The sequence below is a fragment of the Cajanus cajan genome, chromosome 1 (assembly GCF_000230855.2).
Source record: "Cajanus cajan strain Asha chromosome 1, NIPB_CcT2T_4, whole genome shotgun sequence".
In the NCBI taxonomy this organism is placed as follows: domain Eukaryota; kingdom Viridiplantae; phylum Streptophyta; class Magnoliopsida; order Fabales; family Fabaceae; genus Cajanus; species Cajanus cajan.
The window spans coordinates 18,562,841-18,576,011 of NC_138517.1; the positions used below are offsets into that span (position 1 = coordinate 18,562,841).

A 13,171-nucleotide genomic window follows, 5' to 3' on the forward strand; every position below is an offset into this window, starting at 1 on the left:
AAGTTATGGTTGGTATGGGTAGACACGTACATCTTTCTGTTTCATTCCCGAGAAGATAATGTCCCATGACAAGAATCCAAACCAGATATCTGTCATCTCTCAAGAAATGCAACCAACATGGTTATTATTTTGCAACCATGCAGGACCTACTAAGTTAGGGTGAATGAAAGGGGCTAGATCTTTAGAAAATTCCTCAAAACAAAGTATGGTCTGCACATACCTAGAAAATTTGTCAATAGATCTCTTTCGAGGTGTTAAAGTAGCTAACCTAGCCCCCTCGAGGGTATAAGTAATGGAAGACTAAAGAGGGGTCAGTTTAAGTTTTGGCTTGAAAATGGCATTGAGCCATAAATGAAGCAACCAAAGAGGTCCTGAAAGATTCCTAGGGCCAGTCTCTCAAAATAAGATCTCTGAAGCTTCATCAAGACAAGGGTAAAAGGAGGCCAATAACAATTTACTCAAGCAGACCCTCTTTCTTAAATGTAAAGATTGAGCAAGAATATAATAATATTTTGGTACTTGGAGGGAAGGAGTGCAGAAAACGCAAGCTGACTGCCAATAAAGAAGAAAGACAATATGTTCCAAGTCAAACACAAGCTCATCTAGTTGACCATGATGAGCATTGATGAACGCCAAGTAAGTTTTATTGTCCCACACAATCGAAATATCTTTGGATGAAATTTCTTCCTCGAAAGCATTAGGGTGATAGCGATACCCTATAGGTTTCAGCCTCATAATAGCAACAATATCCAATAGAGTGGGGCATACAAAACCACAAGAGAATTCGAAAGCTCGGGTTTCCCTATTCCAGAAGAAAATGGCAGATAGTAACATTTGCGAGTCAAAAATATGCAAATTAGACTTGGCTAACTGAACAAGGTCAAACATACCAGCATCCACCCAAATAGATTTCATAGAACCTTCAACACGCTCAAGCCATTGAATGTGCCTTCAAGCTAGCGGGAAATACACATAGAAGGGGGGGTTGAATATGTGTGTTTGTGAACGGAGGTATTATAAAATCTTTTCGCAAGAGAGCCTTCTTCGTCCAATAAAAATACTATTTTGAGTTCTTAAAAGCTGTGCAGAATTTGTTCAACAAGGAACATTTCGTCTGAAGGTTTATTGTCTGCACATGAAAAATATTTCTCAAACTAAAATTGTTTCTTAAGAAAAAGTACTGCTACTTTAGATAATGAATTAAACAAGCATGTTTTTCGTCTCAAGATAGCTTCATTTAAGAATACTTGATGGACGAAGTTTTCAATATGTTTTAACTAGTAAATAGAATTTCGTCTGAAAGATAAGTAGATAGTGCAAGGGTTTTTATATTGGTTCGCTCAAATTAAGCTACGTCTAGTCTCCTTCAATTGAAGGGTTCCACTAGATATTCAATAATGCACAAGTATTATCACCACTTTTGGTTTGTAGAGTATTATCGATCACTCTGACCTGTCAACTTCACTCGTCGACGTTAGTATTCTTTAATCAACCTCTTCAGGATCGTAGTGAGTATTCTCGACCACTCCTAGTCCCGAGTATTCTTAACCACTCCTGGTTGGCTAATAGCACTAGTATTCTTTGCTCAGCCTCTTCAGGCTCTCAGTGAGTATTCTCGACCAACTCTTGGCTCTCTAACTTCACTCACTAGCACTAGTATTCTTTAATTAGCAACTTCTGGCTCGTAGTGTGTATTCTTTGACAAGCCTCTCCAGGCTTTTACAAGTATTCTTTGCCTAGCCTCTTCAAGCTTTACAAATTACAAATGATAGTTTTGGTTTGAGTGTTTGGTTTACTCTCTTAGAGAGGATACAAATATTTTCTACACTCACTAAGGTACATGTTCCTATGTTACACTTAGAACACCTTAGTCTACAAAGATAATTACATCAAGGTACATTTGACTCTAAAAGCTCTATCTCTGGTTTCATTACTTCATGGGCTAGTAATCACTCTTTGTCTAGCTTGAGCTAGTCTCAACCAAAAGCCAACCTTTCCAGGTTCAAATTTGTGACATATATATATAGTCTTGCAAAATTTTCCTGTTGCAAGTGTCTGTTTAAGCGGATGTAGTCGTTCATGACTAGTTTGATCTTTCATTTAATGCTCAAGATCTTGCATTAAATGTTGCTTCCTATTTATAGACATTGCGCGAAGTCTTCTTTGCTTTGTTAGCAGCAGTGTCTGAATTTAGTAGAGACCTAGGAACCTTTTTATCTTTTTCCAGTCGCGTAGCTGTAGAACATTGTCCTTATTTGAAAAAGTAATGTACTTTTTCTAACACATGCATACTTTTACTTTTGTGCTTGATTTTCTCTTTCTTCTATTCTTCTTTTACTCGCACAATCATGTTGAGAGCTTTTATGATCGTAGACAATGCCTGAATTATCCTGGGAGACATGATTTCTCAATTGCTTGTATGGTAGTTTTCGTCTGCGTCTATTAGTCCTATGCGTCTCAAGTCTTGACATTCGTCTAAGCATTTGTCGTTGATGCTTTGACTTTATTTATGGTTTGGTCAATATTTTAGATGGACAGACTTAGTTTCCTTCTGGAATACTTTTCGGTCTATGTTGTCCTTCGTTTGATGCATAGTTGATTTTCTTCTGTTCTTTGACCAAAGGTTCGTCTAATTTCTTGCGCTTTAGGTTGTCTTGACATACCCTCGTCTGAAGTTTGTTATCGTTTGACACACATTTGTATTCCATTTATCATTTGTCTTTGCTCCGTCTAATCCTTAAGCTATGCTTTGCCTTAACTATTCTTCATCTGGGTTTATATGGATTTCATCTGATGCTCAACCCACTTTTGTCTTGTTCTAGTGTAGGAAGTTGCACATGTTCTAACCTTCATTTTTCCTGTACTTAAGTTTTTCTGAAACACTAACACACTTTTTAGTAATAACAACATGTATTATATTTGTCTCATTCAAAACCTTGTTGGAAATTGCTACATCTGACTCAACATGCCTATCCTTGGTTGGGGAAAAGCTCTAAATATTTTGGTGGTATCAGTAAAGAGAGAAAGATCAATCTTAGGAGAATAGATAAAAGGTAAAGAAGCGTCATCATCGAGGAATAGAGTATTAACATATTTATTCTTATTCTGGCCAGAGAAAGGACCTAAGAAAGCATGGGGAGAACCATCTTGAGCAGAAGAGGCAGTAAATCTTGATGCTCCCTTCTTCCATGCCAGGAATGGGTACAAAAGGGTTGCTACCCCCTTCTAGAACAGAACTGGCAGTGTTTTCCATAAGAAGAGGAAGTCATTGGGTAGAAGAAGCAAAAACCAAAATCAGAGAAAGCCTAGAAGTAGTGGCTGAAGTAGAAGCGGTGGAGAAAGCCATGGCAAGAAGTAAGAAAGAAATAAGAAAGCTCGGAGAAGGAAGGGAACTTTGCTCAAGAAACGGTAAAAGTAAATTTTACCCTAGGCTCTGAGGGGAATTTAAACAGTGAAAAGGGGTAAGTGGGCCTAGACAGAGTGGGCCGATTTTTCAAATCATCTGCCAATACATAAAAAGTTGTGATCACATGCTGTCAAAATCATAAAGGTGATTAATGACAGAGATTCAGTTCAAAAGTAACGGTAAACATATTTAATGATCATAATAGCTAGGGTTTTGTCGAAAATGAATGAGAAGTCAAGTAGGAAACTTTAGTTCTCCCTTCCATGCTCCTCGAAACAAAAGTTCCCTATGGTCATCTATTGGGGGTAATTGAAAAATATGCGGTTGTGAGATGCTATTAAAGACATGATAATTACTCGAATCAAACAGAGGCTGAGTTACACTACAAAATTCCATGAATAATGGGTTCTTAAAGATAAAGATTTTGAGAGAATTCTCATTGACATACTCAAGGGGCGAAGAATGATAAAGGTTTACTAGTAGTTAGAATTGGTCTAGAGAAGTTACTTACATAAGCAGATCAAATATTCTCGAAGAATATGCAAGGATCGACTAGTAAAAAGGGGTTGGTTATCAAAGGTTAAAAGTTGTTGAAGAAGTTATTTAAGTGGCGTAGTGGGGAACGGTTGTGCATACCACATTAAACATGTATAGAATTAACTGTTCCCATAAGGATTCTATAAATAGACAAAGCAAACTCTCTTCAAGGGGTCAGAAGATCATACTTGTACTTTCACAAGCACTCATTCACTAGTACAAAAAAGACATTTTATGTTTGTTATTTTGGACTTTTTATGTCGGAAAAAAGTCCAACGTCAATGCGGGAGACGTAAATTTACGTCGGGTGTTTTAGCCGACGCGCATAAAATTACGTCAGACATCCTCCAGGTTCGACGTAAAATGGTTGACAGATAAACAAAAAAATAACCTCTATCCGTGAAAACGTCCAAAAAATACCCAAATGCTTCAATCCAATCAGAGAGATAGGTCCAAAATAAAGAATGGGTCTTGTTGTCGTGTATCGTGAACGGAAAAATGCCCAAAGGTCTCGCACCACTGTCGCCAGAAATTGCTGGAGAGGAAAACAGTGTCAAAACACTTGCGTGCAGGAATAAAATAACATTTTTACACAGAAAGATCAATACACGCATGAAAGCACTAACCTTGATCCATGAAAACGCCTAAATGTTTCAACCCAATTGGAGAGATAGGTTCATAATCAAAAATGGGTTTCGCCGTCGTTGTCTTCACGGATCACCATTGTTGTCGCTGCTCACCGTGACCTTAAAACACGCAAAGGCCCGACGGAAATCACACCACCTTTGCCGGAAATCGCTAGATAGAAACCCTAGAGGAAAACAATGAAAAAACACTTATGCACACGAAAAAGACAAAGGTGTTGGGGGCAATAAAATAACTTTTTTACATCGGGCAAAAGGGGTCTGACATAAAAATTGAAATCTACGTCAGACTGTACTTCATAGCTGACATAGATTTTAGTTTTTATGTCTTAGCCCCTTTGGTCTGACGTAAAAAAGTTTAGATTAATTTCAAAAATGCCACTGTGTATTTTTTACGCTGTATATTTTTATAATCCACGAGAAAACGCTAACGTAAAAGACCGATTTTCCACTAGTGATTGCTTGCGCATATGACTTCTTGGCCACATTTCTCTTCTTTTTCTAGGATTGTGTTAGTTTAGCATAGCTTAGTCTCAGTTTGTTTTCTTAAGATTTTTATGTATTGTAACTCGACAATTATGTGAATTGGATGATGATTGGTATTGCCAATATATATGTCATTCACTCAGTTTATTTGAATGTTTACATGCATGAAAACTATTTTTTTATAACTATCGATGAATGTTCTGAAGTTGGGATCTGTTAAGATAGAAAATTGTTCTTGTTGAGATGCAAGCAAAGTCCCACATCATTCAAGCAAGAGGATGGACATGGGTTTATATACACATGATTGTCTCCATTAGTTGAGAGGCCTTTTGGATAATGTCTAAAAGCAAAATCGTGAGGGAAAATGGCCCAAAGCGGACAATATCTCACCAATGTGGAGACATGTATATATGTGTGGTAACCACCTGGTGCACAACAGTTCTAATATAATCGCTTCTGCCTCTACTCTTACAAGAGGTTTAGTCACACATACCTGAATTGAAAAATGACTTTGCTAGTTTAAACAAAAAGAACTCATAAACGAAATTCCTCACAAACAATATCACATGTTGGAGGCGTGAAAACAAATGTTTCGAATGAATTCATTGTGAAATAGAATTTGTAGTAATTTTTTTGATTTTTTTTCGTAAAAAATATTTCTATAGAATTTATTGCAAAAAAATTTGCAGGAAACTTTTCTGTAAATTATTTTTGCAGAAAACTTTCCTGTGAATATTTTTTACATAAAATTTATTGCGAATTTTAAAATTCACAAAAATATATTATTCACAAAGATATTATCTACATATAAAATTTGGTAAAAAAATTCGTAATAATAATATTTACTATAAATTTTAATACAAAATTCACATAAAAAATCATATGTAATAAGAGAAATTCTACTAAATAATGATTTAAATATTCAAATGAAAGATAGACTTAATTGACTCAATTATGTTTGAAGCTCAAGTGATGATCCGATCAAATCTACAAAAACATTGCTTACGTTTTCAAGAAATTATTATTAAAAAGATATTGAAATCAAATATGGCATTCGAAATGTACATATGTATGAAAAAATATATAATTAATAAAATTACTAATATGCTTAACGTCTTATATGTTCGAACCTTATTATAATTTTTCTCTACCAATAAAAATAAATTAAAAAAACACAGTGATTGGATATTGAACCGACTTGTATAAATAGCAACCTCGTTTGGACACCGAGCCAAATCCAATCAAAAACAGCCATCATTTCATTTTTTCTATCATCGAAATAAGCCCATCAACTCATTACATAAAAATAATTCTATCTTTTGAAACTTTCTTGCTTACTTAGTAGTTAATATGAAGACAAAGGACGTACAAACTAACACTTGTAAAGTATAGACATTATGCCGGCAATGCTAATCAATGTGGTATAATAAAATATTGTTAAAATATGAGTAAATGTATAAATACTGATTCAACATATTATTCTAACTTTTCATAACAATTTAAATTAGTTAGTAATAATTAATAACGTTATAATTTAAAATTGTATTATACTATAAAATTAAGTGATCTAAGTAATAGTTATATTAATGAAATTATAATTATAAATTAAGAAAAAAAATTAATAAATACATTCAATTTCACAGAAAATTACTAATAAATTAAAAGCATAATTTTTTTTAGCAATAAATACATTTAAAAATAAATTTATATTTTTTATAATTAAAAACAACATAATGTCTCGTTTTCGCTTAAGGAGTTCCCTTTAATTTTCTTTACATTTAAATAACTTTATGGTTGAAACTTTCTTCATGTTTGCTAGCTAGGTTTGGAATAGTTGATGGAGACAAAGGGAGTAGAAAATAAGGTGTGCAAGTTATATAAAGCCTGGTGCTCTGTTTTCACACATCGCAACTCAGAATTCTCAGCAATTGATTGTTGTTTTCAAAAAATTTCATTTCTAAAATATTGCAATGGGCACTTACTTTCTTAAAATCTTGCTTGCTGTGTTAGTGTCTCAGGTATCCATTCTTGGATTCATCTCACCATCACAGAGCTCAAATGTGAAATGCATAGAGAAGGAGAGACAAGCACTCCTCAACTTCAAACATGGCATCCTAGATGAGTATGGCATGCTGTCTACATGGAGGGAGGATGACAATAATAGAGATTGTTGCAAATGGAGAGGCATTCAATGCAACAATGCAACAGGTCATGTACACATCCTTCATCTTCCTGGTTCTGATACACAATATTTGATAGGTGCAATCAACTTCACTTCATTGATTGACTTGCAAAATATTCAACAATTAGATCTCAGCTATAACGTATTTTCAGGGAGTTACATCCCTAAACTCATTGGCTCGTTCACCAACTTAAGATATCTCAATCTCTCATCTGCTGCATTTGGCGGGAGCATTTCTTATGAATTGGTAAATCTCTCAAAGTTGGAGTTTCTTGATCTAAGTAACAATAATTTTGCTGGGAGAATTCCTTATGAGCTTGGAAATCTCTCCAAGTTGGAGTATCTTGATCTTCGATACAATGAACTTGATGGAACAATCCCTTCTCTATTAGGACAGCTTACAAGTTTACAACATCTAGATCTGTCTGAAAATTATCATATCTCTGGAGAAATCCCTTATCAACTTGGAAATCTCTCACATTTGAGGTATCTTGATCTTTCCATAACTTCACTTTCTGGAACAATCCCTTTCCATGTTGGGGATCTTCCTATCTTGCATACTCTTAAGCTTGTTGGCAGTGTTAAGCTTAAAATCACCGATACAAAGTGGTTGTCTTCTCTCTCTTCATTAACAACTCTAGACCTAAGTTCATTGCCTAATCTTCGGTCCTCTCGTCAATGGATAGAAATTATTAGTAAGCTTATTCCAAACTTAAGAGAGTTGAGGCTATCTAGTTGTAGTCTTTCTGATGATAATATTTCATCTTTATTTCCTTCTCATTCCAACTTTTCCACTTCTCTTTCCATCCTTGATCTCTCTTATAATATGCTCACATCATCAACATTTCAGTTGTTGTTCAACCACAGCCTTAATCTCCAAGAGCTTTATCTGTCTCATAATAATATTGTTTTATCGTCTCTTCACTATTTAAGCTTTCCTTCTATGTTGACGATTGACCTCTCTTATAATAATCTGACATCGTTAATATTTGAAGGAAATTTCAACTTCAGCTCCAAACTACAAGAACTTTATCTAAGGAGCTGCGGTCTTACCGATGAAAGTTTTCTTGTGCCATCTGCTTCCATTAAGGAGGATTTCTCATCTCTTATCACCCTTGATCTCTCCGGTAATCTATTAAAGTCATTGTCTGTATTTCACTGGATTTTCAACTTAACCACCAATCTTCATAGCCTTTACCTTCACGAAAACTTGTTAGAAGGTCTCATTCCAGATGGATTTGGGAAAGTAATGAAGTCTCTTGAAGTTCTTGTCCTTGAATCTAACAAACTACAAGGTGAGATTCCAGCTTCTCTTTGGAATATATTCACATTGCAGAAATTATTCCTAAAAAAGAACAACTTGAGTGGAGAAATTTCTAACATCATTCAAAATTCTTCACAGTGCAATAGACATGTATTTCAGACTCTTGATCTATCTTATAACCAAATTACTGGAAAGCTACCTAATCTTTCAACTTTTACATCTTTGAGGATGTTAGATCTTTCCATTAACCAGTTTACTGGAGAAATACCAAAAAGCATTGGATTGCTTAATGAGCTGGAGTCTCTTCACTTGGGGGGGAATCACTTCGAGGGTGATATCAATGAATTGCATCTAACAAATTTGTCTAAATTGCATGAGTTAGACTTAACAGATAGCTCATTGTCTGTAAAGTTTGACACAACCTGGGTTCCACCTTTCCAATTATATGTTTTGGGGCTAGCTTCTTGCAAGTTGGGTCCTAGATTCCCAAGTTGGCTCCACACTCAAAGAAAGTTAAGCTTTCTAGATATTTCTGATGCAGGGATTGATGACTTTATACCAAAATGGTTTTGGAGCAAGTTACAGTCTATAAGTGAGCTGAATATGTCTTGCAACAGTCTCAAAGGTACAATTCCAAATTTGAGAATCAAGCTTGCTGATGAAGCATTTATAATTCTAGGATCAAATAAACTTAAAGGTGATATTCCAACTTTTTTATCACAAGCTCATGCATTGGATCTTTCCGAAAATAAGATTTCGAATTTCAATACATTCTTGTGCATGAAAAGCGCAACCACAAAAATGCATACTTTGGATTTATCAAATAATCAAATAACGGGACAATTGCCCAACTGTTGGAAACATCTAAAAAATTCATTAGCATATCTTGATTTAAGCAATAATAAATTGTCAGGGAAGATTCCAAAGTCCATGGGTACTCTTGTTAATTTGCATGCTTTGGTCTTACGAAACAACAACTTAACCGGAGGCCTACCATTCACATTGAAGATATGCACTGATTTAGTCATATTAGATGTGAGTGAAAACTTTTTGTTTGGTCCAATACCCTTGTGGATAGGAGAAAATCTTCAAGAATTGAAAATCTTGAGTTTGAGAGTAAATCGCTTCTTCAAAAGTGTTCCTGTAAACCTATGTTATTTGAGCCAAATTCATTTCTTGGACCTTTCAAGGAATAATTTGTCGGGAGGAATTCCTACATGTCTGGGGAATTTTACTGCAATGGTGGAGAGGGAAATAACAAGAAGTGAAATTGTAAAGGGTCGAAAAATAACACCTATAGAGACATATTATTCTATTTACGACTCTAACGTGTTATTCACGTGGAAAAGTCACGATTATATTGTTAGGCAACTGGCATTAAAAGAGAGAATAAAAGGATAGAAGAGAGAAATAAACAATACTAAGAGTATTTGTTTTTGGTGTGTCTTAAACCTTACAAGGTGCCTCTATATATATAGCATAAGGAAGAGGCAAGCATTACAAACTAAGTGATGTGGGACTTAATAAGTAAGTTAAACTAAACAATGTGGGACTACTTCAATTTTAGAACTTAGACTACACACTTAACAATTCTCCCACTTGGAGTCTGAGTTCTAGTTAGCTTCCTTGTAAGCATCGAGTTCATATGCTCCTTCGCCTAGTGCAGCTTTCTTTATCTTCAATTATCCCTGAAGACCAGCTGAGGTAATGCAGAGCCTCAGTTTGTCAGTTGTAACAGTCTTAGTTAGCATATCTGCTGGATTTTCTGATCCTGAAATCTTCAGCAGAGATAATTCTTCATCATTTATCAATTCTCTAATGAAATGATATCTTAATTGAATGTGCTTGCATCTAGAATGGTAGACACTTATAAACTAGCCAATGTTCCTTCATTTTACCGATGTGGGACTTGGGATGAATCCCAACAAACCTCCCCTCAGACCAAGGACCACATGTCTCGTGATCTCCTCCCCTCAAGCGATAATCCGTCACCATCTTGTACCGCCGTTAACTCTACGGGACACGCCGCCTGAACACCACAATATCAGAAAGTCTTCCTGATATTGTGGTGTTCAGGCGGCGTGTCCCGTAGAGTTAACGGCGGTACAAGATGGTGACGGATTATCGCTTGAGGGGAGGAGATCACGAGACATGTGGTCCTTGGTCTGAGGGGAGGTTTGTTGGGATTCATCCCAAGTCCCACATCGGTAAAATGAAGGAACATTGGCTAGTTTATAAGTGTCTACCATTCCACATAGTATGAGGCCTTTTGGGAAGGAGCCCAAAAACAAAACCGTGCGGGCTTGGGCCCAAAGCGGACAATATCATACTATGGTGGAGGAACGGGTGGACTAGCGGGCCCTACAAGTGGTATCAGAGCCAACGGTTCGTCTGGGTTTGATGCGGGAAGACCCTCAGTGTTGTGCCTCGCGATGGAGATTCGAACTTGGTGCCTTGTGTCGAAAGTCTTCCTGATATTGTGGTGTTCAGGCGGCGTGTCCCGTAGAGTTAACGGCGGTACAAGATGGTGACATGGTGACGGATTATCGCTTGAGGGGAGGAGATCACGAGACATGTGGTCCTTGGTCTGAGGGGAGGTTTGTTGGGATTCATCCCAAGTCCCACATCGGTAAAATGAAGGAACATTGGCTAGTTTATAAGTGTCCACCATTCCACATAGTATGAGGCCTTTTGGGAAGGAGCCCAAAAACAAAAACCGTGCGGGCTTGGGCCCAAAGCGGACAATATCATACTATGGTGGAGGAACGGGTGGACTAGCGGGCCCTACAAGTGGTATCAGAGCCAACGGTTCGTCTGGGTTTGATGCGGGAAGACCCTCAGTGTTGTGCCTCGCGATGGAGATTCGAACTTGGTGCCTTGTGTCGAAAGTCTTCCTGATATTGTGGTGTTCAGGCGGCGTGTCCCGTAGAGTTAACGGCGGTACAAGATGGTGACATGGTGACGGATTATCGCTTGAGGGGAGGAGATCACGAGACATGTGGTCCTTGGTCTGAGGGGAGGTTTGTTGGGATTCATCCCAAGTCCCACATCGGTAAAATGAAGGAACATTGGCTAGTTTATAAGTGTCCACCATTCCACATAGTATGAGGCCTTTTGGGAAGGAGCCCAAAAACAAAAACCGTGCGGGCTTGGGCCCAAAGCGGACAATATCATACTATGGTGGAGGAACGGGTGGACTATCGGGCCCTACAAGTGGTATCAGAGCCAACGGTTCGTCTGGGTTTGATGCGGGAAGACCCTCAGTGTTGTGCCTCGCGATGGAGATTCGAACTTGGTGCCTTGTGTCGAAAGTCTTCCTGATATTGTGGTGTTCAGGCGGCGTGTCCCGTAGAGTTAACGGCGGTACAAGATGGTGACATGGTGACGGATTATCGCTTGAGGAGAGGAGATCATGAGACATGTGGTCCTTGGTCTGAGGGGAGGTTTGTTGGGATTCATCCCAAGTCCCACATCAGTAAAATGAAGGAACATTGGCTAGTTTATAAGTGTCTACCATTCCACATAGTATGAGGCCTTTTGGGAAGGAGCCCAAAAACAAAACCGTGCGGGCTTGGGCCCAAAGCGGACAATATCATACTATGGTGGAGGAACGGGTGGACTAGCGGGCCCTACATATATGTTTTGGAATCCCGAGATATTTTTAAAAAGCATTGATCTCTCGAGTAATGCTTTAACGGGTGCAATACCAAAAGAGATTGGATATTTATTTGGATTGGTTTCTTTGAATTTATCAAGAAACAGATTAGATGGAGAAATTCCTACCGAGATCGGGAATTTAAGTTGGCTAGAATTTCTAGACTTATCAGGAAACAAATTCTCTGGCAAAATTCCATTTACTCTTTCCAAAATTGATAGCCTTGGTGTGTTAGACTTGTCAAACAATGATCTCAGTGGAAGAATCCCATGGGAAGGACATCTGGAAACATTTGAGGCCTCTAGTTTTGAAGGAAATCTTGAGCTTTGTGGTGAACCACTCAACAAAAGCTGCCCTGGAGACAAAACAGCAGCAAAGCCTGAAGAACCAGCAGTTCATGGTGAAGAAGATAATTCAGTTTTCAATGAAGCATTATACATGAGTTTGGGGTTAGGATTCTTTGCAGGCTTTTGGGGATTATTAGGGCCAATAATGTAACATCCCAAATTTTATTTAATGAAAAGAAATATTTTTTTTATGTATTTATTATGTGAATAAGTATTTTATTTATGTATTTTACTATTTATGTATACATATTTTTACTATTTATGTATACGTATTTTACTATATACGAATACGTATTTATGAATAGTATTTTACTATTCATATGAATAGTAATTTTGAAAAAAACGTAAGCACTTACGTCAAAACTCAAATTATTTGGATGAATAGTATTTTACTATTCATGAATAGTAATTATATTATTATTTTAATGAATAGTGCATAGTGCATAGTAACTTCAAAATTTCTATAAATAGGGACCTAAGGATTTTGAAAATTCATAACTAGAGAGAAGAAAAGTTTAGAGAGAAGGAATTCTAGAGAGATAGAAAGAGAAAATAAGAGAGAAGGTTCTGCCTAGGTTGTGAAAAGAGGAGGAGAATAGAGAAGGTTCTGCTCTAGTTCCGGTTCCGGTTTAAGGAGAAAGAGAGGAGAT

General features: G+C 37.0%; 1 protein-coding gene across 1 annotated transcript; it reads left to right on the top strand.

Annotated features, from left to right (window-relative positions):
- Nucleotides 1-3,197: 3,197 nt before the first annotated feature.
- Nucleotides 3,198-12,672, top strand: LOC145951624 (receptor-like protein EIX2). The gene is made up of 4 exons (XM_083063114.1): nt 3,198-3,408; nt 7,084-9,662; nt 11,856-11,962; nt 12,282-12,672. The coding sequence occupies exons 1-4, from the start codon at nt 3,198-3,200 to the stop codon at nt 12,670-12,672; spliced, it is 3,288 nt and encodes a 1,095-aa protein (XP_082919240.1).
- The last annotated feature ends 499 nt before the right edge of the window (nt 12,673-13,171 follow it).